This window comes from Diabrotica virgifera, chromosome 1 (genome assembly GCF_917563875.1).
Source record: "Diabrotica virgifera virgifera chromosome 1, PGI_DIABVI_V3a".
NCBI classification, from domain to species: Eukaryota; Metazoa; Arthropoda; class Insecta; order Coleoptera; family Chrysomelidae; genus Diabrotica; species Diabrotica virgifera.
Genome location: NC_065443.1, coordinates 279,514,547 through 279,541,281, shown reverse-complemented (window position 1 = coordinate 279,541,281; position 26,735 = coordinate 279,514,547). Strand labels below are relative to the sequence as shown.

At 32.1% G+C, this 26,735-nt stretch overlaps 1 protein-coding gene across 2 annotated transcripts in view; it reads right to left on the bottom strand.

Annotated features, from left to right (window-relative positions):
• Positions 1–2,632: 2,632 nt before the first annotated feature.
• LOC126879107 (uncharacterized) overlaps positions 2,633–26,735 on the bottom strand; it is a 45,121-nt gene continuing 21,018 nt past the window's right edge. Inside the window, exons 5-8 of one of the 2 annotated variants that reach the window (XM_050642052.1) lie at positions 18,967–19,201; positions 8,182–8,410; positions 2,986–3,097; positions 2,633–2,847 (exon numbers count right to left, since the gene is read on the bottom strand). In XM_050642052.1, the coding sequence (XP_050498009.1) occupies positions 3,000–3,097; positions 8,182–8,410; positions 18,967–19,201 (562 nt within the window). In that variant the 3' untranslated portion in view covers positions 2,633–2,847; positions 2,986–2,999. The remainder of the gene's footprint in view (positions 2,848–2,985; positions 3,098–8,181; positions 8,411–18,966; positions 19,202–26,735) is intronic. The other variant, XM_050642053.1, reaches the window with a different exon arrangement.

Here is a 26,735-nt window from a genome sequence, read left to right as displayed (position 1 = left end):
CCCCGTATTTCCCAAGAGCTCTTGTGCAATTACTACTGATTATTTCATTCATAGGAGATTCTGACCAATAGAAAGCTACAGAAATCTAAATTAAATCGATAACACAGCCCAACAAAAAAAAATTTTGTCTTGCTGCCGAAAAAAAATCAACTGATTATAGTTAATTCATCTGCTGATTCCAAAAATGCAAACCTTTTCTTTGTATCGGCTCTAGTTTTCGAGATATAACATTCTCATCAAATACTTAAATATTATTACATTTCTGTATATTCGACCACTATAATTGCAATATGGTTAAAACAAACTTAACAAATTCTAAGACAAATGGGCAAATGGACAAAAGGGCATATCAAGGCTATTTTGGAGTTCATTTAGGAGATAAAGATAAATCCTGGGCTTAACATGTAGTGTGAAAAACTTGTCTTGAAAACTTGCGACAGTGGACGAAAGGAGGGAACCAAAAAATCATTTTGACGATTCATCAAAGACCATCCTAACCTGGATTCAGCAACAAGACTAATTCCACATCAGCTTGAGCAGATACCCATTCCAATATTTAGCAGTCTACTTACGTTACCAGAGTATAATGTCGAAATGTTATCTGACGAACTACAGACTAATAGATTTGGGAAGACGGCAGTGATTTTGAAGGGGATTCAACACATCCTGAGCGCTTTATTCAAGAAGAGCTAAGCGATCTTATCAGAGCTTTGAACCTTTCAAAGGATTCTTCCGAGTTGCTTGCCTCCAGACTAAAACAAAGGAATGTTCTTCACCCAGACACCAAAATTACATACTACCATAATACAGAAAAAGATCTTTTGCCTTTTTTTTCTCAGCAAGATGATATGGTTTTTTATAACAATATTACAGGACTGTTAGAAGAAATGGGTGTACGGAGTATACACCAGATCACTGGCGTCTATTTATCGATAGTTCCAAACGAAGTTTAAAGTGTGTCCTACATAATGGCAACAAATATGGAAGTATACCAATTGGGTATGAAATGGGCAAGAAATGCTCAACAGCTTTAACGAACACGGTTGTCATATGAGAATTAAAATACCTCTACAGCCATTTAGACCGTTTCCCAGAAAATCTTGGTGACTTAGTGAGGAACAAAGGGGACGCTTCAACCAGATATTAAAACGATGGAAGAGAGGTATCAGGGGAGATAAGGCAATCACATGATGGCAGATTACTGCTGGAGTCTGTCTTCAAAGGGACCTTCCTTTTAAAGCCTTTGCAATAAAATCATATAAAAGGAAGTTTTTAGGTGACGCCGAATAACACATTTTTGCTGCGACGCTGGTAAGGTTAGATGGAAAGTTAAGTTTTTTTGGGCAGATATGTGTCATGATTTTTGTAAGTATATTGTTGGACAATAAATATCTTACTTTTTATTCGTGTTTTGTTTATTTCATGGGTAGCATTACTACATATATGTAGGTAGTGCTGCGTTAAATTGCCCTATATGTTAGAAATGTGATATGTCGCCGTATTTTCTGAAAGCGATCTGATGGAGCAAATCTGGTGGCATTTTTGGATTCAACAGACCCAAATTACCTAGAAACAGTAAAAAAATTTCCGGCAGCAAACTGTGTGTTTACCAGTGTCATTTTTGATAATTTCCCGTCGTCAAGTATATTACGTCAGATGCCCTTTGTTGCTATGAAAAAATACATTCAGTGACATTAATGAGAATTAATGTTTTAAAAATTATAAAAGTGATGACTTTCAACCGTAAAATATTTATAACAACTGTGTGTTTAATTGTAGTTAGTACTTACATAATTAAATTACAATAATATTTTGGTTTTGAACAGTTTTATTCATGAAATAATCGCAACAAATTGCACTCGATCTCTAAAATTAATATAGAATTTTAGAGCTCTTGTGCAATTACTACTGATAATTCGATGAAATAAAATTATTTTTGACATATTATTTAAAAGTCAGATCAGTAGACAATTACAATGGTGTTGAATCGTCGTTCTGGAAACCAATATCGTCGTCGTGGTAACCCATTATATTGAAAGTTTGGTTTGACAACCTTGTCAAAGAATTAATTTGTGTATTTTCACTTTTCAATAAAAATTGATATAACTCTATTTTTGTGGCTTTTTTCCAAACGTAAGGCCCTAGAAAAAATATTGTTCCTAACTCATGCGGAAAGTGTCTTCCCCGCACTCGACTGCTTGCCCGAACTCTGCTATCACGTCGTTCGGGTCAACGGCAGTCTAGTGCGTGAAAGTATCACTTTCCGCACTAGTTAGGAAAATAACTATTAGTATAATATGTATTCGAAGGTACAGCCAGTTTTTCGAAATTCGTACTTTTTGTTATTTATAAACTAATAGTACCTACCTACTTTGGCTTGAAAATATCAAATTTCCTAAAAATTTAGGTGAAGGTAGTCCTATATGTAAACAATAATCTCTACTTATTGAATCTCTTGGTGCGAGTCTATATAAAAACATAACTATTTAGCCCCCATTGATTGAGTACATGACAATAATCTACACTTTACTCAGTCATATCTTTTCAGATAACTAACCTTGGAGAGAAGAATTCTGTTGGATCGGTTTTTTCTCATTAGGTAGGTGTATATTAGGTTATACAAAACAACAAATAAAATACTTAAAAATTTAATTCAACAATAATATTTTTTTAAATGGATGCAATATTGCAAATATTTATTTTGATTCGAGACTGCTAAATTTTCTATTTGCACTGGAAACAAAATTGTTTAATTTTAATGGAGCAATGCCTAAGATATTCATAGTTTTGCGTAGTAGTTTTCGTGAACCACTCTTTCTTTATTGACATCTGTTATTTTTGAACACCCTAAAACAAATACATTGTCTTCACTCATTTTGAAAATATGTGAAAACCATTATTATGCACTTCCACATACAAGCAGAGTGAGTACGGACTTCCTTGAAGCAGAAGATATTACTGTTCTAGAGTGGCCTGCTTACTCACCTGACCTTAACCCTTTAGAGTATTTGTGGGATAAGTTGAAAACCATAGAGCTTGCTGGGATAATCAACAAAAAACCGCACGGCTAGTACAAGCTGCTCTTGAATGGAACAACCTACCACAACAAAATATTAGAACAGGCTAAGATTATGATGTGCCATTGATTATAGAGCCAATTATTATTATGACAGATTACAGGGAATTACAGATAAATCTGAACTCAACTGAATATCTAGTAGTTAACAGCGACGCTACTAGGTATTCGCCGTTAATTAACGATGAGATAGTATAAATCAAATGCACAAATTGAAATATCTTGGAGCATATATTTTGATAAGAACAGATCAGGAAGCAAAAATCAGGAAGAAAAACGGAAGTAAGATAACAACATGGGCAATATAAGGAAGTCTTAATTCGGTTTCACCCCTATTCAGCGGTCCCCAAAAGCGCGGTCCCCGATTGAGCGGTCTCAATACAGCGGTCCCCGTTTCAGCGGTACCCCGATTCAGCGGTGCCCGATTCAGCGGTCCCCATAAACGCGGTCCCCAATAGAGCGGTCTCAATAAGAAAATAATAATATGGCAATGATAAGTAATTAGTTTTATTGTAGGATATTATTTTAACCTATTCTTGTTTGAAAATATACAGGTAATATCTAAGTACATACTATGTTTATGAGCTTTGTATGTATATTTTGAACATATGTTCGGTAATCCGAACAATTTGATAATCCGAACTACCCCTGTACCAATTAGTTTGGATTATCGACGCTCTACTCTATCTGGTATATACCCCAGTTAATAGGGAAAAAAATCATCGATTTCACGTAAAAATTTTCTACAGGGTTTTCAAAGTTTTAAACGGTAGATAAGGGGTAAATGATGATAATTCCGTAAAGACGTACATTTTGTTTTTTTTTTTAAACAATTGTAAAGAATGAAAAAAGCAGTTTTTTGACTATAAAACGTTTCGTGTACATTTTAGAGAAAAATGTTTCAAATAAATGTAGATCTTAAAAAGTTCTTTAATTTGGTGGTAAGCATATTGTAATATATAAACAATTGACCGAGATAATTGCAAAAAACCCTCATTTTTGCAGTAAATTATAAATATTAATAACTTTATTTTTTGCACAATGACGTAAAATTTAATGACTTTAAATTACGTCAATTAATGACTTATTTAAGTGTGCTAAATTTCAACCAGATCGACCGAATATTTTATAAGCTATTCAATTTGTTTATCCCAGAGAGCAATTATTTATACAACTGTTCTTGCCCTACAGTGACTCTGTGAGATATTTAGCAGATCGCAGTCGATTATTTGAATTTTCGAATTCGAAAAAAATTTTAACATTTTATTGAAATTGTTATTAAAACAACTGTTTGAAAAAGACCTGACTTTTTAGCTTATAAACAATTAGAATAACTTAGATATTTTTTATGTTCCGTGCTTGCATGTAGACTCAATAAAAAACTGATGAAAAAATGCATATAAAAAAAGAAAAAATAATTTTATATGACAAACAGAAATCAAGTTAGCATTTATTTTTTAATAAATCATATTTCCGTTGTTCATACAAACTAAGAGCTGAAAATTGAACAGATTGTATATGAGAATCTACATTTTATGATCCAGTTTACGAACTGCCTATGCAGTGAAGTAATAAGAAGTTGTGACCCTTTAAAATTATGGAAAATCATGGAAAAATCAATTGATTACATTTATTTTAATTATTGAATTTTACAATTATTTCGTAAGAATTCTGTAAATTTTATTAAATAAAGTATATTATTAAGATAAATATATAATAAAAAATACACGTTAAAAAAGAAAAAAATAGTTTTATATGACCAGTAGAAATCAAGTTAACATTTGTTTTTTAATAAATCATATTTCAATTGTTTACAAATATTAATAGGTGAAAATTGAACAGATTTTATATAAGAATCTACATTTTATAATCCAATTTATGGATTGTATATGCAGTGAAATAATAAAAAGTAAGGAAGGACCCTTTAAAATAATGGAAAATCCCTGAAAAGTAAGTTGATTACATTTATTATAAAAGTTATTGAATTTTACAATTATTATTATTTTGTAAGGATTCTGTAAATTTTATTAAATAAAGTATATTAGTTAGATAAATTCTATAATAATTATAAATTAATGCAATACATAATTTTTTTTAATTTGATACTGCCTTAATAAATAGTGGAGTCACTGAAGGCGGATATGAGCTATTACCTCCGATTTCGTTGAACCTCCATCGATTTGCATGAAAATTGGTGAGTGGTTAGAGGATATCTCAAGGAACAAAGGTGACATGGTGCCAACTTGCGCTTTTACGCTGGGGGTGGATGGCACCCCTTCTTGGGGGTGAAAATTATTTTATTAAAATTAACCCCATAATTCGATAGAGGGACAAATTTCAAGCAAAATTTGTTATATAAAGTTATTAAAATAAATCGCAACTTTTTGGGTTATTAAAGATCAAAGATTTTAATTTTTCTTGAGAAAAATGCATGTTTTTAACAAATTTTTCATCAATAACTCAAAAAGTGTAAGTTTTTACAAAAAAGTTATTATTATCACAATTAAAGCTAATAAGAAATGAAATAAATCCCTCACTAGAAAAACCTTTTAATGTTATTAATTAACATAAAAGTGAGGTATAGGTAATTGAATGTATATTTTTTTCGGCGAGTAAAAAACTCTTAAGTATTCAACCTGAAATAACGGGAAATTGATGCATTTTATAACATAAACTTATTAAAAATTTGTCAAAAGTACTTAAAAATATCTATCAAATGAGCCCCCGAGCATGTTAATAGCGTTAAAATTTATGCTCCAAATTTTTTTCAAAATTTATCTTTTAAAATTTTTTCCAAAATATTTTATTGTTTTTTTTTTAATAACTCCGTTTGTGTTTACGATATCAGGTTCAACTAAAAACTGTTTGAAAGATAATTCCAAGTGATATTTAATAAGCACGTTGAATATCTTTTAAACCCCTTACTTTTTTAAAAATAAAAGGTTAAATGATCCCGATTACATGGTTGCCACAGCAAAATTTAAGATTTAAACGTTTCTATCTCGGTTATTTTTTACCCTATTGAAATAGTAAAACAGGTAAAATATTTGACACAGATATAACTAAAATTTGGTTATATATAATTTTTTACGTATATTGAGTATTTTTGGAGTTATTATCAAAAGAATATGAGAATTAAAATAATTTTAAAAATCATGATTTTTTAAATTATATCTTTTTTTAAAAAATATGCATTCTAAACTGGTCAAAATTATCTAAAACATTAATTATGCTAATGTAAAGAAGTTATTGTAAGGATTACAATAAATTTTAATTTTTGTGGAAATGGCGTATGTTTTATTTTTCACTTTTTTCCCAAAAAAATCGAAACGGTTCTTTTATTTTCATTATAACTTGCTTAATTTTGACGCTATTACCTTCTTCTAAAGCTCATTTGATAGGTATTCCAAATTACTTTGACAAATGTTTAGCAGGAATATTTTATACATTGCATCGTTTTCCCGTTATTTAAGCTTGAATACATGGATTTGAGTACTCGTCGAAAAAAATACACATTCAATTGTCAATAACTCACTTTGAACTAACATTAGTTTAGTTTTTTATATGACAAATGTATTCAACTTTTTATTATCTTCAACTTCAGTAATAATACCTTTTTTGTAACAGCTTATAGTTTTTGATTTATACGTGAAAAACCGATTTAAAACATGCATTTTTTTACGAAAAAATAAAATCTTTGGTCTTTAATAACTCAAAAAGTGTTGATTTATTTTATTAACTTTATATAACAAATTTTGCTTATAATTTGTCCCTCTATCGACTTATGGTATTATTTTTAATAAAATAATTTTCACCCCCGAGAAGGGGTGGCATCAACCCCCAGGGTAAAAGCGCAAGTTGGCATCATGTCACCATTGTTCCTTGAGGTATCCTCTAATTACTCACCAATTTTCATGAAAATCGATGGAGGTTCAACGAAATCGGAGGTGAAAACCTTCAGTGACTGCACTAAAAGTAATTTTTGTTTTATTATAATTTTATTCGATAAATCTATTAATATTTGTCTAGGTAAGAATCTAATAAGTGTAAATTATATTTTTGCATTATTTAATGATGTATGTGTAAGTTCAATAATTAGAATTAAATTTCTGTATTCGTTTTAATAGTAATTTATTTGAATAAATTTATATAATTAAGTACAAAAATTAAAAATAAAAGAATGTTCATGAATTTTAACTTGATTATTCTAGTCAACGTCTACAACTTACAAATTGCTTCTTTGCAAGGTATAGTTCATCTTCTACAAAGTGTATTTATTTCTTTAACTAAATCATCTAACTCAACTTCGTCAAGAATGACTGCAGCGCCATTGAAACATTTTTTTCTCTTCTTCTTCCAGGCTTGTAGTATTTTTCATACTGGCATCATAAATGACCATCATTAAAAAAAAAACAAATTGATTTGATAAACCCGCTCTCCCTCTTTCGATAGGTACCCGCAGAATCATCCTAAGTAAATTGGTTTATGTAGAATAATGTTATAAATATTTAGCCTCTAGGATAAACTTTTACAATTTTACAAAAACTATTGCATGAATTAATCTAAAAAATTTTTTGCAAATTATTTACTATATTACCCTACTTTTTATGCAATTGCAAAGCTATATATAGGGTGATTTTGGGACAATTTATTGTTTGTTTATTTTATAAAATTCATTTTTTATTGTTACAACTACTGTCCCCAAGAGGGTCCCGTTTTTACTCATTTTCCTGAACGATGCCTCTCAAACGGCATGCTGCAGAACCAAACGCCGCTGAAACGGGTCGGTGGAATCGAGAACCGCCGAAACGGGGACTGCTGAAATGGGTACCGCTGAACCGGGGACTGCTGAAAAGGGTCGGTGGAATCGAGAACCGCTGAAACGGGGACTGTTAAAATGGTGTCTTACCCTTAATTCATTATAGTAGGATAAAAATATATCAAAAGAAGATAAGAAAAGAGTGGGTGGAGTCATGGTGGAATCAATTTTGAGCTATGGGTCAGAAGTGTGGACTCCTAAAAATGTGGATTCTTAATGCAAACCTAAAAAGACGGCTCTTAGTGTAAAACTTTAATGTAAATATAATGTAAAAACAAAAAATTACCTGTGATAGCCATTGCATTATCTAATTCCCCCTTTAACATTGTCAAAATGTTTTTGACGCCCTGTTCTCCACCATGCACCAGACCCCATATGGCAGGCCTACCAATAAATACCATTCTAGCTCCTAGAGCTAGAGCTTTATATACATCAGTGCCATCTCTAATACCTCCATCCATGTAAACTTCAACTCTATGCCCAACTGCTTTTACTACCTCTGGTAAAGCTTCTATCTGAAATAATTCGATATTGGACGTTAAAGCTACGATTTTATAAAATGAAATACAGTTTAGATTTTCATTCTGTTTCTAAGGCAACCACCATCCTCTGACGTACGTTTTACACCATTGAGATTTTCAGAGAGGCCTTTGGTCTACTCTGAATCGAAACGAAATCTAACTGTATTATGGTTTATTTTTTAACCAGGAGGAGTAAACTAAAAAGACAGATTCACGCCCAGGAAAGTCACTAGAATAATACCCAAATATATTATCTTCTTTTTTGGTTAATCTAGTCGGCCCTCAACGGTAATCCATAAATATTATATTAAATTACTACGTCGCTAAAGAGTTCCAAAAATAACTGCTTTTTATATAAAAGCAGACTAACAATCTAAAAATTAAAGAACAACACAGAAAACACAAAAATCGTCAATATAACTTAATTAACCTATGAAATGTCACTAGTGTCAAAATTTGATAAATGTCATTAGTGTCAAAATTTTATAACAGTGGAGTAAACTTGCCTACGGTTGGACCAATTACAAACAAGCAATACAGCGCGGTAAATTTGATTCACTCCTCTTGGTTAAAAAACAAACATTAGTAAGCAAAAATGCGAACACTGAAAACGTTTGTTTTCTATACTTCCACAAAATTTATTATAACTAAGTGACTACAGCTGTTTCGGCGAAGTGCCTTTCTCAAGTGATATAGTTTACAATGTGTTTGCCTTTTTAAGTCTTCAACTGAAGAGGTTGAGGAGTGGGGAGCTGTTTGTCTCGAGTTGGTCATTCAGAATTATATCTGTATTTTTCAGTTTATTAATTTCCATAGATTCTAAAAAAGATAGCTTAAGGCCTTTATTTTGAATATGTAGAATTTGAAACTCTTCATTGAAAGAATGATTATGATCTAGAAGGTGAAGTGCGTATGTAGAACTGTCTGTTTTTCTATTGTTGAATGCCCTTTTGTGTTCTGCTATCCGTTTGTCAAAAGTTCTGCCAGTTTGACCGATGTACGTTTTCGGACAGTCACCACAAGTTAGTTTGTACACACCACTCTGTAGTTGCTTTCTATTTCGGCTTTTATTGTTCTTAATATATTTGCTTAAGTTGTTGTTAGTTCTGAAAGCTGGTGTTATTCCTTTCTTTTTTATGTATCTGGCTATCTTTGTTGTTATCTTGCCAGTATATGTGAGAGAGCAGAAGGTACTGGGTTCTTTCTGTGGTGGTGGATACACTAATTTCAGGGCTTTCTTATGGAGTTTTTGGTTTAAAATTTTGTTAACTGTTTGTTCGTTATAGCCGTTGTTTACTGCTATTTATTTAATGATGTTTAGTTCTATCTCGAAGTTCTGTCAGTCTATGTATCATGCTATGGTAGGCTGCTAATTTGTGTTGTGTAGGATGGGATGATGAATTGTGTATAGTTGTGTCAGTATGGGTAGGTTTATGATATACGGAGAACTCATGTTTGTTGTGTAGTCTGGAAATCGTTACATCTAGAAAGTTTATGGAGTTATTCTGTTCTGTTTCTATTGTAAACTCAATATTATTATGAAGTGAATTAATATAACTCAATACTCATAATAGAACTCATAATAGAACTCATAATAGAATAACTCATAACTAATAGAATAACTCATAATAGAACTCAATACTCATACAACAAATTTTTCAAATCATAGTTTTTTCAATAGATTTATAAACTTAACAGATACTAAATTCAATAATAGTGAAATAGAACTTTTAGAGAAAGGATTCAAACACAACTTGCCTCAACATAATAATCAAAAAAATTTAGAATATCTAGGTGTAGAATGTGAAGTAGCGTTAAACAAAACTGCCAAAAACATAGAAAAAAGCATCATTTCAAAATCTATTACTGATGTATGTAGTGAAACTAATAATTCCTGTTTCAAAGAAAACCAAATAGCCGTTTCAATTAAAAATAAATCAATAAAACATGACATAATATTTACAAAAGCAGACAAAGGTAACACTACTATTGCTATCGACAAACGAGACTATAATAACAAAACAATAGAATTTTTAACTAACCAAAACAGTATAAAACTAAACAAAGACCCCACAGAAAAATACCGAAAACAAATTAAACTAGCCATTGAAAATTCAAAATCAATACTAAATCCAACAGAACAGAAATACCTTAATATTATGAACCCACAACCTCCTAAATTATACTCTTTTATTAAACTACACAAACCTGACCACCCAATAAGACCTGTAGTTTCTTTTTATACAGCTCCGTCATATAAACTTTCAAAAAAACTGTCAGATATTATTACAGAATACACTAAATTTTCACCTAAATTCACCGTAAAAAATACAGTAGAACTAGTTAATAAAATACAACATTTTCAATTGCCCAACAACTCCAGACTAATTTCATTTGACGTAAAAAATCTTTTTCCTAGTGTTCCTCCTACAGAAACTTTTGTTTTAGTTAAAAATCTTTTAGACCATAATAGTACAAATCCGATCATTGCATCTGAAATTTTACACCTTCTTGAAATTTGCATAAATCAAGACTATTTTGAATTCAATAATCAAATATACACAAACAACAGTGCAGGACTTATTATGGGTAATCCTCTAAGCCCATTGCTATCAGATATATTTATGAACCAACTTGAAACAACAATTTCTAAACATCCCGTATTTAAACAGTTCTTATATTGGTGGAGATACGTGGATGATATACTAGTATGCTTTACAGGAACTAACAGACAACTTGACCAATTTCTATCATATATTAATTCACTTCATAATAATATTGAGTTTACAATAGAAACAGAACAGAATAACTCCATAAACTTTCTAGATGTAACGATTTCCAGACTACACAACAAACATGAGTTCTCCGTATATCATAAACCTACCCATACTGACACAACTATACACAATTCATCATCCCATCCTACACAACACAAATTAGCAGCCTACCATAGCATGATACATAGACTGACAGAAATTCCCATGACAAAAAATAACTTCGAGATAGAACTAAACATCATTAAACAAATAGCAGTAAACAACGGCTATAACGAACAAACAGTTAACAAAATTTTAAACCAAAAACTCCATAAGAAAGCCCTGAAATTAGTGTATCCACCACCACAGAAAGAACCCAGTACCTTCTGCTCTCTCACATATACTGGCAAGATAACAACAAAGATAGCCAGATACATAAAAAAGAAAGGAATAACACCAGCTTTCAGAACTAACAACAACTTAAGCAAATATATTAAGAACAATAAAAGCCGAAATAGAAAGCAACTACAGAGTGGTGTGTACAAACTAACTTGTGGTGACTGTCCGAAAACGTACATCGGTCAAACTGGCAGAACTTTTGACAAACGGATAGCAGAACACAAAAGGGCATTCAACAATAGAAAAACAGACAGTTCTACATACGCACTTCACCTTCTAGATCATAATCATTCTTTCAATGAAGAGTTTCAAATTCTACATATTCAAAATAAAGGCCTTAAGCTATCTTTTTTAGAATCTATGGAAATTAATAAACTGAAAAATACAGATATAATTCTGAATGACCAACTCGAGACAAACAGCTCCCCACTCCTCAACCTCTTCAGTTGAAGACTTAAAAAGGCAAACACATTGTAAACTATATCACTTGAGAAAGGCACTTCGCCGAAACAGCTGTAGTCACTTAGTTATAATAAATTTTGTGGAAGTATAGAAAACAAACGTTTTCAGTGTTTTATTGTTAGATAAAATGAACTTCCATCAAGTAACGGTCGAATCCATCAATTAAAAATGCGAACATTTAACGTTGGAACCGAAATTCTGGTGACAACCTAAATCCGTGCCTTCTAAAATTAATCAAAAAACGTAAACGAAAAAAATGGGTGAAAAAATGTAAAAAATTTAAATTTTAATAAAAACATTCTACTCATCAGGCCAAGATCGTTCATATGGAAACAATTCGTTGAGAAATATATACTTTTTTGCACGATTGATCATTTTTGACTGTTTACCGTGACAGATTTTACGTCAGTAGGTGACATTTACTAGCAACTCTACGGTAAGTAATCCAACTCGACGGTAAGTACTCCAACTGGACGGTAAGTAATTCACTTACCGTCGAGTTAAAAAATCTCTTAATTTTTTAATTTATTTTTTGAAAGAATAAAGAAAACTAACGAATTATTTATTAATATTGAAACTTATGGTACAATTTGTTAAATTATTTAATGAAATCCCACTTGTTTGGGCTGTGGTTTCACTTCTAACAGAAACTCCTGCAGAATCGCATACATTAGTAGTATTGCACAATATTTTTTCGGCAAAATCTATTTTATTTTGAAGAGAATCTTCTATATAGCTTTCTGCCACTGCCGATGAACGCCAACCTCCATGACGCTTTAATCCGAGGACATCAACACCTTTATTAGCCAAAAGCGTTGCTGATGTCCTCCTGAACGAATGGCCAGTATAGTTCTCAGGATTAGGCAAATTTAAGAATTTGGCAATTTGAGAAGGCCAGCCCCCGATTGTCCCTTTCCCTATTACTTGAGCACAACATTTTCCTTTGGCGTATCTTAAGAACAAATGATTTGATTTTACTTGTAATGGTCGAAGTTTTATATACTTTTTTGCACGATTGATTATTTTTGACTGTTTACCGTGACAGATTTTACGTCAGTAGGTGACATTTACTAGCAACTCGACGGTAAGTAATCCAACTCGACGGTAAGTACTCCAACTCGACGGTAAGTAATTCACTTACCGTCGAGTTAAAAAATCTCTTAATTTTAATTTATTTTTTGAAAGAATAAAGAAAACTAACGAATTATTTATTAATATTGAAACTTCTTAGGCCTATAGCCAACATTTTTTCTCTTCAAATACGCGATCAAAGTTGAAAACTTGGAAATGTCAATGCCATCGTTAAGAAAAACGGTGGATTTAATCATTGAATATTCTGCAAAGAGGCTTCCAGGAGCTTTCAACTGCATATGTCTTTGAAAGAAATATGCCAATAGAGTCTTTTCTTCGATTCTTAAATTCTTGCCTTCGCACCATTTTTTAAAACTTTGGTAGGTATTTTGATAACGGATTTTGAATTTTTCGGGAATAATTGCGGAACACCCTTCTTCCCAAGCCCGTTCAATTTCTTCAAATTCATTTTCGCTCATATTTTAATTTATAATAATCAAAATTTTACTTAAAATTATTGACAACTAAATAAAAACTCAATTCTCCATTGTTGTTATGCACCCTAGTTAGTACCTATCAACCAAAGTATCTATCTTGATAAAATGAATGAAACTAGTCAATATGACGAAAATGTTTAATTTTATAATTTATAATGGTATCAATCGTGCAAAAAACGTTATAAGCATGTCGAACGTTAAGGGTAACCGATCTCAGACAATAATTGGAGGAGGAGCGGAGCGACGACAATTGTCTTCGATCGGTATAAAACCCTTACCGTTCTCCATACTTAATATACTATTAATTTATAACAAATACAGTCGAACCCGCTTATTGGAATAGCCATCGTGCCAAACAAAAGTATTCTTATAAGCGGGATATGCTAATAACCGATCACTGACGGCTAGTAGAAACGTTTCAGCACCTCAAATTTCCATTCCTTAAACCGGAATATTCCTTTAACCGGTATTCTAATAAGCCGGTTCGACTGTATGTTAAAAATTAAATGAATGGGCCACTATAGATAAACAGTCGGTTTTTAAAATTGTTGTACCCACACACTTCAGATTTGCTGAAGTTAAGGTGCTTATCGAACAAGTTCGACTGACATAATCTAGATCAGCGGTACTCAACCTTTTTCTTTCCTAGGCCACATAGTAGCTATTGCCACAGCTTGTGGGCCGCAATCAAGATGAAGTAGTATACAGGGTGTTTCATTGGGAAACAGAAATACTTGAATGGTGAATAGAGGTAAATGAGGCGATTCTAGACATACTAAATTTATTGCTCCACCGACTTTATAACCGAGTTACAGGGTGATTTATCGATTTTGCTCATTTCTTCCTGGACCCATAACTTTAGAACCACCTTGTATATTCTTTTGATATTTGTTACACATATGTCACATTTAGCACCCAAACCACCTAACTACTAAACACAAGAAAAATCCAGTTCCGGATTAAACAAAATTATAAATCCGTTGTGACCTTGAAACAACATCCTGTATATTGAAATTTTCAAAACCCGTTTGCACATTTGAAAAGAGCTTTATTAGAGCTTCCATTTTTGCGCAGACAATTCAATGACTTTAATTTTGAAATTATGTATGTGGAAATTTTTAAGAACTCGAACTTACAAAACAAAAATTTCAATATAATTTCAAAAATTAATGTCATTAAATTATCTGCGGAAAAAATTGAAGCGAGCAATTAAACTTAGTTTTTTGTGCTCTTTTTAAATGTGGAGACGAATTTTGAAAATTTTAATATACAGGGTGTTGTTTCAAGGTCACAATTATTTAAAAAATTTTTTGTTAATCCGGACCTGAATTTTTCTTGTGATTACTAAATGGGTCGTTGCAATGTAGTAAATAAATATAGATTATTTTTAAAATGAGTATTTGTTCGTTAACTTTAATAATTTATTATTAAAAATTAATAATACCTTGCTTTTTAATCAGAGTTCTCAAACACATCGGCACACTATCAAATAATTTGAAAAACACGTGAAATTTGACAAATAATTTGATCACAGGGCCCTTTAGTTAGACTTCAAACCGCATAAAAAACGCTAGAGGGCCGCATGCGGCCCACGGGCTGCAGGTTGAGTATCACTGATCTAGTTGGCCCTGATTATTCCATCATTTTTGCACGCCAGCAACAAACGGCAGTTTTCAACCAACACACTTCCGTTTTACGTCATTTTTGTTCAAACAGACTTAAGTCGGATTTATAGTTTGACGTAGCGTAGACGTAGACGTAACGTAGACGCACTGGAAAAGATCAACACCGAATTTTGTGTACTCCTGGGGCCTGATTCTAATTCATTTCGACAGTCGCAATTTCATTTCGACACCGCGCGATTCTTGGGGATATTAACCTTATTATGTTGAGACTGCTCAGAATTTGGGTTGGCGCTTCGTTTCTTGGATTTTGTTGATAGTCTGGGAAAATTATCGAAAAAATACCATTTTTGGGAAAAATTATTTACCAGCTATTTTATTGCTAAAATCGAATCTTAAGATTGCATATATTAGTAATATGGGGTATGACAAGTCCGCAGAAAGTGTGTTATTTTATTTATAAACAAATTAGCACTCCTAAATCTTCTTTTTTTTTTCAATTAGTGGTCTGTAACTCCTATATTTTTTCCTTTGAGCCAAAAACACTCAAATAAAAATTCACCGTAATTTAGTTCTGCACAAAGTTATTTTTTTTCCGATTTCCTTCAACAAAAATTTTACTCAGAAAATCCGAGTTTTCCCAAAAAATCTGCCATTTTCAATTAAAATTTTAGGGAAGTACCTAATTATTTATCAATAATTAAATAATTGAAGACATGAAAGATTTATTATAGTAGATTATACAGAGGGGCTAAATTATGGAATAAATTCATTTCTTTAAAACGGACGATTTTGGAGCAAAATCCCGAAAGAGGTCGATTTTTATTTTTAAATTACAATTTTTTGGCATATATTTCATACTAGTGACGTCATCCATCTGAGCGTGATGACGTAATCGATAATTTTGTTAATGGGAATAGGGGTCGTGTGGTAGGTCATTTGAAAGGGCGTTTAATTCTATATTCAGTAATATAAACATTAATATCATTAGGTATTTATACATGGTTGCCAAAAAAAAATTTTGAATTAAATTAATTGGCGCAAAAAGAAGAATGTATGTAATTTATTTAACTCAAAATACATTGTACTGCTGTCAGAAAATAGAAAAAAAGGTTTATTTCACAAATAAACATTTCTTTTCGCTTAAATTAAATCACAAACAGACTCCCTCCTACCTATTGGCAGTTTGAACTTTTAATTTAAGCTAAAAGCAATGTTTATTTGCAAAATAAACATTTTTTTCTATTTTCTGACAGCAATACAATGTATTTTGAGTTAAATAAATTACATGCATTCTTCTTCTTGCGTCAATTAATTTAATTCAAAATTTTTCTTGGCCTCCCTGTATAAATAATGAAACTAATGTTTATAATACTGAATAGAGAATTGAACGCCTTTGTAAATGAGCTACAACACGAACCCATATTCCTATTTAAAAAAATAATTACGTCATCACGCTCGGATGGATGACGTCACTAGTTTGAAATATATGCCAAGAAATTTAATTTAAAAATAAAAATCGACCTGTTTCGGGATTTTTCTCTAAAATCGTCCATTTTAGAGAAAATGAATTTATTCCATAATTTAGCCCCTCTCTGTATATCAGGAGACCGGCGACAATCTAACCAATAGTTTAGCAATAATTAAAATGTTAATTAAAAAATTTCGGTCGAAATAATAACCAGAAAGATTATGATACACCAGAATAACTATGATTTTCATATAAAAAAGCACTATACCTATTCAACGTACCTTACAGGATTGAAATTGGACCATTTGAGCGGTCTCGGGAATGTTATAAAGAAACAATTTTTTGGCTTATAAACAAATAGAACCCCTCAGAAAATATTAGATTAAATTAAATTAAGTTAACGCTGTTGAAAAGAGCACGGCTTCTGTGTCCTTTTCGAAGAAAAACAAATTGAATTGCGAGGAGTGATTCCAGGTATAACCGGTCAAATTTGACCGGCATTTGCGACAGAGTTATAAACAACAGGATTTTAATCTTTGAACCATTAGATACCTTTTAATTCCGGTCTTCTTTGTACATACAAATTTTCATATCTTCAAGACACTCATAACAAAAAAGATTTATGTCACTGTCACCAAATTATTTAATTATTGATAAATAATTACTTCCCTCAAATTTTAGTTGAAAATTAAAGATTTTGTTTGGAAAACCCGAATTTTCCGAAGAAAATTTCCGTCGAAGGAAATTGGAATAAATTATTAATGTGCAGAATTAAATTACTGTCAATTTTTATGTGAGTGTTTTGGTTTAAAGTTAAAATTTTCGGAGTTTTAGAGCAATAATAAAAAAAAAGATTTCGGAGCGCTAATTTGTTTATAAACAAAATAGCACACTTTCTGTGGACTTTGCACAGCTATATTACTAATATAGGAAATCTTGAAGATTTTATTTCAGCATGTCCAGCAATAAAATAGCTGGTAATTAATTTTCCTTGTTTTTTACTAATTTTCCCAGATTATTACCTCACATCTTTCATTGAGTTGATGATTCATGTTGTGGACATTCTCAATTATTATATTTCTAATTTAATACTATTCTATCTAATTCCTCAAAACAAGCAAATTTCAATTAAACCCAGCTATATTATAATACCTTTTGATTTAGTTTTCCTTGCAAGAAATAAACAAAACACATCTAAACTAAACCTAACCTCGCTTTTGGCCATTCATTCATCTCCATGTCAAATAATTTCGACAGTCGCCATCGCCATATTGAAAGCGACTTGTTTAGTGTCGAAATTTGATTTAGAATCAGGGCCCTGTTTATAAATGAACGCAAGCGCCTGACGGAACATAAGAGAAACGTAACATAACGGAAGAGATGACCAACTTTCATCTTTTACAGTGCGTTTCTTACGTCTGGCCAATCAAAATTAAGAATTTTGTTCTGTCACCCAAAGTGGACACGCCCTCATCAATTTTGTAAAGATAAAGTTGTTTATCAACATATTCGAATTTTGTTAATTATTTGAATACAATGGATGTTAAGTTATTAATTTAATAAAAATATATCATAGAGTCATTTCAATATTTCAGATAAATATGAGTTGTTTATTAGCCTAATTCGGGGTTATATACACATATTATACGATAGGTAAATCCAATAAACATTTTAAAGATAATAAATGAAATAAAATAGTTGGAAATCCCACGGCATGCGGCACCAAGGAGCATATCTTCGTTTATTTCCTAATCCATGTAACACACAAAACAGATAAATATTATAATAATAATAAATAGTAGTATAAGTATAAATAAATAAACACAAAGTTTGTTTATTACTGTTCGCATAATTTATAGGCTATGTTGTTGAATTAGAATTAAGTCATTGTTTACTCTTTCTACTCATGCGCAAAAATTCCGCTACGTCGAACTATAAATTGACATAATATTTTCTTACGTTTCCAGTCCGTTTCTTACGTCTCCGTTGCGTCTACGTCTACGCTACGTCAAACTATAAATCCAACTTTACTCGTCAAACAAAACTATCGAGCAATAACGCAGTTTGTGGGCCCCTTAAGATTAGGTTGTGGAATGCAATTTTACATTCTCCCGGTCTACTTAATGTATCGTTCGTTTGCCTTACACATTTTAGAAGGCACGGATTTAGGTTGTCACCAGAATTTTGGTTCCTACGTTAGAAGTTTTGGATTTTCGGATCTTAGATTTCTCGTTGTGTTTACGATTTTATCTTTATTAAAATCATATCTTACTGTTGATGGAAGACTATCTAGTTGTCTAGCACCGTGATTAGAAACAAGAATAGCAGAAGCTCCTGCATCCGCTGCTGCGATAGCATCCTCAGCAGTCAGCACACCTTTTATTACAATTGGTAATTTAGTGACTGTTGTTAACCATCTAACACAGCTCCAATCGGCGTCTAAATCAGGAAGATCAACAAAACTAGATATTGTATTCTTCTCTTGATATCTTTTAAGAAGGACGAACCTTAAACAATGGTAAATTATATAGAGTTATAAATACAATAATATTTTTCTATGGTTGCTCTCAGCGGCGGCTCGTGGGTCAATCTTCAGGGGGGTCATTTTGGTTTGAAAACTTCAAACTGTTGATTTTTTAAAGTATTTAAAAGATCTTTTAGCATTTATATTTTAGATAAAAAATACAGACTTAGATAAAACTCAATACTATTTACCCTAGTTTTCCGAAAATTAAATTTGTCTTTTTTTAGAGTAAATCTTTTAAAAAATATAGGAAAAATGGTATGAACAGGTTATTGACTGATATATAGATAGGAATATTTATAGTATAATAAATTGTAAATTTATTAAAACGAAACTTACTTTAAATATTTTTATATTTTAAGTCAATTCTTCTATCCTTTAGTTCTGCAAAATAGTCTATGACCTTCTCATTGAAATTTGGAATGCTCTTGACAAGCGTTTTCTCGATGCTCAGCATAGACAAGGCACTAAGTCTAGGTTGTCCCATCGTATTACGCAGGAATGTTTTTACTCTTTTTAAAGTAGAAAAACATCTCTCACTTTCCACGGTTGTCATAGGGAGTGTGCACAAAATATTTAATAACTTCACTGCTTCAGAAAATGTTTCAGACAAATTCATGTTAATAAAAAGCTGAAGTATGGCTACTGCACCAGCACTATTGCGAAAATCCTCACGACAATATAAGACTTCAAGTTCCGATTTTAGTTTGGAAATATTCACTGTGGGATAATTAGCCGTCACCATTTTTAAAATATTTTGCGGAAAGTTGGTAGTGTATGCTTCAAATTTCTCTATGTAGAATAACTGTGAAATCATGAGATGATCATTGAAACTAAACCTGTGATTTATTTCAGATATAATAATATCACAAATTTCAAGTGCAGTTCGTCGCTTTGGATCCTCTGCAGTAGTTTTTCTTTTTTTTGCTGTTGATGTGCTTGGTACTTCTGATTCCAAAATAGTATTTCTAATTATTTGGATATTGTTGTTAAAAGACAGGATACAATTTTTGACAGATATAACATCAATGTCTCGCATTTGCAATTGTTTAAACAATATATCAACATGGGGCATTATTTTATGGAAAAAATTTAACCAAAATAAAAAATGCTCATCTTCCAAATGTCTTTTTAAACCAGTTGCTTGATTTATATTGTTACCATCTTGCTCCTCATCAATAATTTCCTCTAAGCAAGATTTTAAATCATCTTTATAAGTGTATACAATTTCAACACATTTTGTATTGAAAGCCCATCGAGTAGGCGCAGCTTTAGGTAGCCTTACTTTAACCACTCTATCCAGAACCATCGTACGTTTTGGAGATCGGCCGAAAAAGGACGAAAATCCGTGTAAATTTGCAAAAAATATTTTTATCGGTTTGTGTTGACTCGCCGCTTTTTGGAGGATAAGATTAAATTGATGGGCATAGCAGTGAATGAAGTGTGCATTTGGGTATATTTCTTTAATTTTTGTTTGTACTCCTCCCAGTTTACCGCTCATGACTGATGCACCATCGTAACTTTGGGCAATCAATTTTTCAGGTGCTTCATTAATTTTTAATAATTGAAGTTCTTCCAATATTACATTAGTTAAATGTTGTGCTGTAGTACCTAGGGGGTTAACAAATTTCCAAAATCTTTCATGTACAATACCAGTTAATACATATCGCAATATGATAATCATCTGCGTTTTATTGGAGCTGTCTGTGGTCTCATCTACTTGAATGGCCACAAAATTTGTCTGGCCAATCTCCTTCATGATATGAGTATGCACAATGGCTAACATTGATTCTAAAATATCGTTCTGAATTGTTTTCGATGTTCCTTTAAATACTGTACTTTTTTCAATGTGTTCTTTAAACATTAAATCCAGTTCAGAAACAAAATCGATAAGGCCCAGAAAAATTCCACGATTATTGGAGCTGTCACTTTCGTCATGACCGCGCAATGCAATTTCGAAAACTCCACAAAATTTTACACAGTCGATTAGTTTGTTTAAAATATACCTATTTTTAGATACCAATTCATTAAAGTCATGCACAGATTTACGATATACACTATCAAGTTGCTGTCTTATGTTAACACGTCCTAAACTTGCGTAACTCATTGATGAATTTATATGAGTAGTTGAAGAGGCATGTTTTGTAATTTTCACTTTTAAATGCTTAATGTCAGTTACTCCATTTTTCGCCCATACAGCGTCATTCGAAAACAGTAAACACGGATAGCAAAAAAATGCATTTCTCACACTGCAGCCACAAATCCAATCACACAAATTGTACATTGATTCTTTAAAATATCTTTGAATGTCCTTACCCCTATCCTTTGTTGTTTGTTTTAAATTCATGTTTGGTTTTGGTCGACCACTTTCTTTTTTCTCAAGCCGCCGTTCATAATTTAGTGTTCCAGCAGATTTTAAGGCAATTATTTCGTCAACAACACTCATCTTGTTTTTGTTACAATCACAAAAAAATCCAACAAAACAAAATAAATTACGCAAATACGCCGCGATCGATATAGACCTGCCGTGAAGTGCGGTCAGCAGACGGTAACTAACTAAACGTGAGGCCGTCGACTCTACTAGAGGTATACGACGGAAAGGTCACTCCCACTCTCGCCCACGAAATTGCTATCTGCCGTCTCTTTTCTATTTTACATGCATTTGTCCATAAGCCATAAGAACTGTATATAGACAATTTAAAATACGGCCCAGCCACGGGCTTGTGTATAGCGCGAGGCGCGACGTTATTATATCTATTATATTTGTTTTGCCAATGCAGACTGCTGAGAGAGAATTTTATATTTCAGAGTGAAGTTTTAGATAAAAGATATTTTTAATAAAATTGGTATTTTTATGAGATTATTTTAGGGGGGTCATTGACCAATTGACCCTAAGGAGGAGCCGCGCTTGGTTGCTCTACAATGCTTCTCTCACTACTTACATACATTCAAAATGAAACATTTCTCACGCAGTGAGAAAAGTCGGCCATTGCAGTGAGAAAAGTCGGCCATTGCCGTTTTTCCATACACATGATCGCCGTTTCCATGGAAACATGCACAATACAAACACAGTTATTTTTGTCAAACAAAATGTGTTGAAGCAAAACTTACCAAGAATTACCTTTTAATACTGTTCAAATATAACTGTAAATTATAATTAAAAAAAAATAAAGTATATTATAATATTAAGAATGTTAAATACCTACATATGTGTATATGTATTTTATTTCAATTTAGGCATTACTAGAGGACGGCAGTTCTCGCCAGTGGCGCATAATACCCCTACATGCGACAATATACATATATACACGAAATTTTCAATTTTCTAGATCTGACTGAATTGAAAATTAGGCCAAATCCCATCTTAAAGTTTAGGAAAAGACTCGCCCAACCATATGTCAACTCTCCATTTTGGTCCAAGGGTGTGGATTTTACGGCCCTTCCTATTTAGGGTCTCTTTTTCTTCTCGTCCCCAAAACTCCCAAAAATTTCAAAATTTTAAGTCCTACCTTTTCGGTTTCTGATAGTACTAATCATTACCTTTCCAACGCATGTCTAATTTTGAAAATCGGTTATACCATTCAAAAGTTTCCGAGGTCAGAATTATGACTCAATTTTTATTAAAAAAGAGAAAAATGTTTGTGGATATGTATGTGCTTACAGTCGGAAAAATGAAAGAATACCCATGAACGAACATATAAAACACGCTGTATTTTCCTGTCACCGTGTCACAAAGAAAATTGCCCAGCGCAAGTACATGTAATATTAATTATTACATGTACTTGCGCTGGCCAATTTTTTGTATGGCACGGTGACAGGAAAATACAGCGTGTTTTATATGTTCGTTCATGGGTCATGGGTTCATGAACGAACATATAAAACACGCTGTATTTTCCTGTCACCGTGTCACAAAGAAAATTGCCCAGCGCAAGTACATGTAATAATAATATTATTACATGTACTTGCGCTGGCAAATTTTTTGTATGACACGGTGACAGGAAAATACAGCGTGTTTTATATATTCGTTCATGGGTATTCTTTCATTTTTCCTACTGTATGTGGAAAAGTTACACCGATCTGAATTAGTTTTTCTGTGTGTTCAAGAGTGGGTCAGGGCCGATTCAAAATGGGTGTAGTTTGTGACTTTTGACCACCTATAAGCCAGCTATAGGGCTAGGTAGATACAAAATGGCATATTTTTGGGAGTATATCTCTTTGTTTCAAGGAAAGACAGGAAAACCGCAAATACACCAAATCAATAGCTAAGTGGTCAAGATCATACCTACACACGGCTCAGTATAGCCGAAAAACTGAAAAATTAAACTTTGAGAATTTTGGTTTTTCGACAATTACTCAAAATTTCAACCCACGAATTGCACCAATAACTGAGCGTTTGTAGGGAGACTCTAGACGCATCTAACGGTGTATACCACATATCTGGGAAAATTCAAATTTTTAAGTTATAGGCTTCATAAATATGATCAAATATATTTCTTATGGGAAAAACGGTTTTTCAAACTCAATAATTCCTCTAATACCTTCAGTTATCATACTTGACCTTCGATGCATCAAATATTACTTGTCAATACAAAATATAATAAAAAATTACCATCCCCGAGATGGGGTGGCAACCACCCCCACGGTAAAAGCGCCCTTCGGCATCATATAGATTTTGATCCTTGGACTATCCACTATTTATTCTCAAATCTTCAAGCAAATCGATCCGTTCTGTAAAAGTTGCGAGGTGAAAAACTTCGGCTCCTGTACTAATAAGATTACATTTATGTATTTTAAACAACATTCAATGTGTTTAAAATACATAATCTTATTGAATTCATTACCTTTAAACGTAAATAACTTGAAAACTACTTTATCGCATTGAGACAAAAGGAGAACATTTACGTAAAAAGAAACGAATAATCAAAAAACATGCTCAAACGATTATTACGACAGTGGCGTAGATTATGAGGGGGGAAGTGGGAAAAAAGAAGTATAGATCCCTACAGCACGCCCCTGGTAACAGTGAAAAACGATCTTTTAACACTAGTAACAGTATCCTAATATGTGTAAACTGTTTGTCAAGTTTGAACAAAAACTATTGGAGGGTGTTAAAGTAATGGGCTAAAATCATTTTAGAATATTTGTAATAAAACACCTTGTATCTCGGCAAGGAGGAATATTTTAGTTAAGTGTTTTGGGTTAAATCTTCGTATTTTCTGCTGTTTCTCCAGTTACTGTTTGGGACAATTCTTAATGAAACACCCTGTATAATGAAGAAAGTGCTAGATAAATGGGATGGATGAATCACTATACGAGTAAAAAAAATCAATAATCTGCGATACACAGATGACACACTTATACTAACAGCGAATGAAGTCTAAATGATTACCATCACCGAACGGGTAAGCCGTATAAGTAAATAATTAGGAATTCAGATCAATACCGGAAAAACAAAAATAATGATAGTAGACAGGCAAATAATAATATAATCTAGCGCACATACATCAAGTGACGAATTTCAAAGTAATACATTTTTTGTATATAGTCCAGAAAGTCACTGCGCATCCGCTAGGAAAAATATTCCGATTCGGATTTTTTGCACAATCTTACTCAAAAAGGACCCCTTTTAACAAATTTACATGTTGCCAGGTCCAAAAGTGGGTCAAAATGTATTTAAACGTTTTTTTTGTTTTTTTTCCTAAAATTAAGTTTTTTGCACCGAACAAAGTTTTTTAGGTTTTTTGGATCATTTCAAACAGAAAAGGTCTTTAGTGACTTTTCTCTAAAGTTGATATTTTTTGACATATGGGCGATTATCAGCAATTTTTAATACTCAGAAACTATGTAAAAAACTGAAAATTTCGATGTTGCCAAGGTAAGAAGATATTCTTTGAACATCGATTGATGAAATCCCGAAGAGTTTTTTGCAATACAATATCGAAAACCCATTTGTTTTTTAATTACCAATCAAGGGCGCTTGATTGGCAACCGTCGCATGTATATTTAACATGTGTAAATATATGTGCGGAAAAATATTTCGATTCAATTTTTTTTTCACCATCTTGCTTGAAAATATCCCCTCTTAACAAATTTGTATGTTGCCAGGATCAAAAAGTCAAAAAATTTTTTAAACGTTTGTTTTTTGTTTTTTCCTAAAACTAATTTCTTTGCATCGGACAAATTTTTGTAGGTTTTTTGGATCATTCCAAATAGAAAATATCTAAAGTGACTTTTCTGTAAATGTGATAGTTTTCGATTAAAAAGAAGCGATTGAAAATTTAAAAATAGAAAAATCAAAATTTAACCCTCAAAAAGTATGTAAAACACCGAAAATTTCGATGATACCAAGTTACGTAGATATTCTCGATTGATGAAGTCCCGAAGAGCTTTTTGCCATTGCAATACAATATCGAAAACCCTTTTGTTTTTTAATTGCTAGTCAAGCGGTCGCTACACTATTTTTAACCGACAACATTGTATGTAATATGAGTAAATATATGTGCGGAAAAATATTCTGATTAAATTTTTTTTTCACCATCTTGCTTAAAAAGGTTCCCTATTAACAAATTTGCATGTTGCCAGGGTCAAAAATGTGTCAAACATATTTTAAACAATTTTTTTAAACTTAAAATAATTTTCTCCGATTAAGTACATATACGCATGTAATGGTTGAAAATATTGTCGCTCCCGCTTGATTAGCAAATAAAAAATAAATGGGTTTTCGATATTGTATTGTAAAAAGCTCTTCGGAATTTCATCAATAGATATTCTTAGAATATCTACGTACCTTGGTATCATTGAAATTTTTGGTGTTTCACATAGTTTTTGAGGGTTAAAAATGACCGATTTTGCAATTTTTAAAATTTCAATCGCTTATAATATCTCGAAAACTATCACATTTACAGAAAAGTCACTTAAGGTGGAATGATCCAAAAAAACTAAAAAAATTTGTCCGATGCAAAAAAATTAGTTTTAGGAAAAAACAAAAAACAAACGTTTAATTTTTTTTTTACTTTTTGATCCTAAAATGTTACTGGATATTAGGCCAGGATATGAAGCATTTTGGCTCGCAATTTTTTCGTCCAGCATGGATTTACTTGAAATTTTCACAGAAGGTAGGGAATAGCCCAAGGATCATTTTCTATATCATGCCGCTGTAGGCTAAAACCTTAAGGGTGGTTGCCACCCCATCTCGTGGTCGGGTATTTCTTAACATTTTAACCATGGAAATCGATGTAAAATGTGATTATAAGAAAAAATGTTTTTTACGGTTTTTTCGCAAAACTAATATTTTTCGAGTTATTGGCGGTTGAAAGTAACAGTTTTTCGACGAAAAAAAAAACTACTTTTTAGAGGGTTTTTTGAGAATAACTCAAAAATAAACATTTAATCAAACAACTGTAGCTTTAAAAATTGTATCTTTTAGAAACACAAACAAAATACTTTTTTTATATAATTTTTCTACAACCATTACAAACTGAACAACCATTACAAACCATTACATACGGCATGTTAAA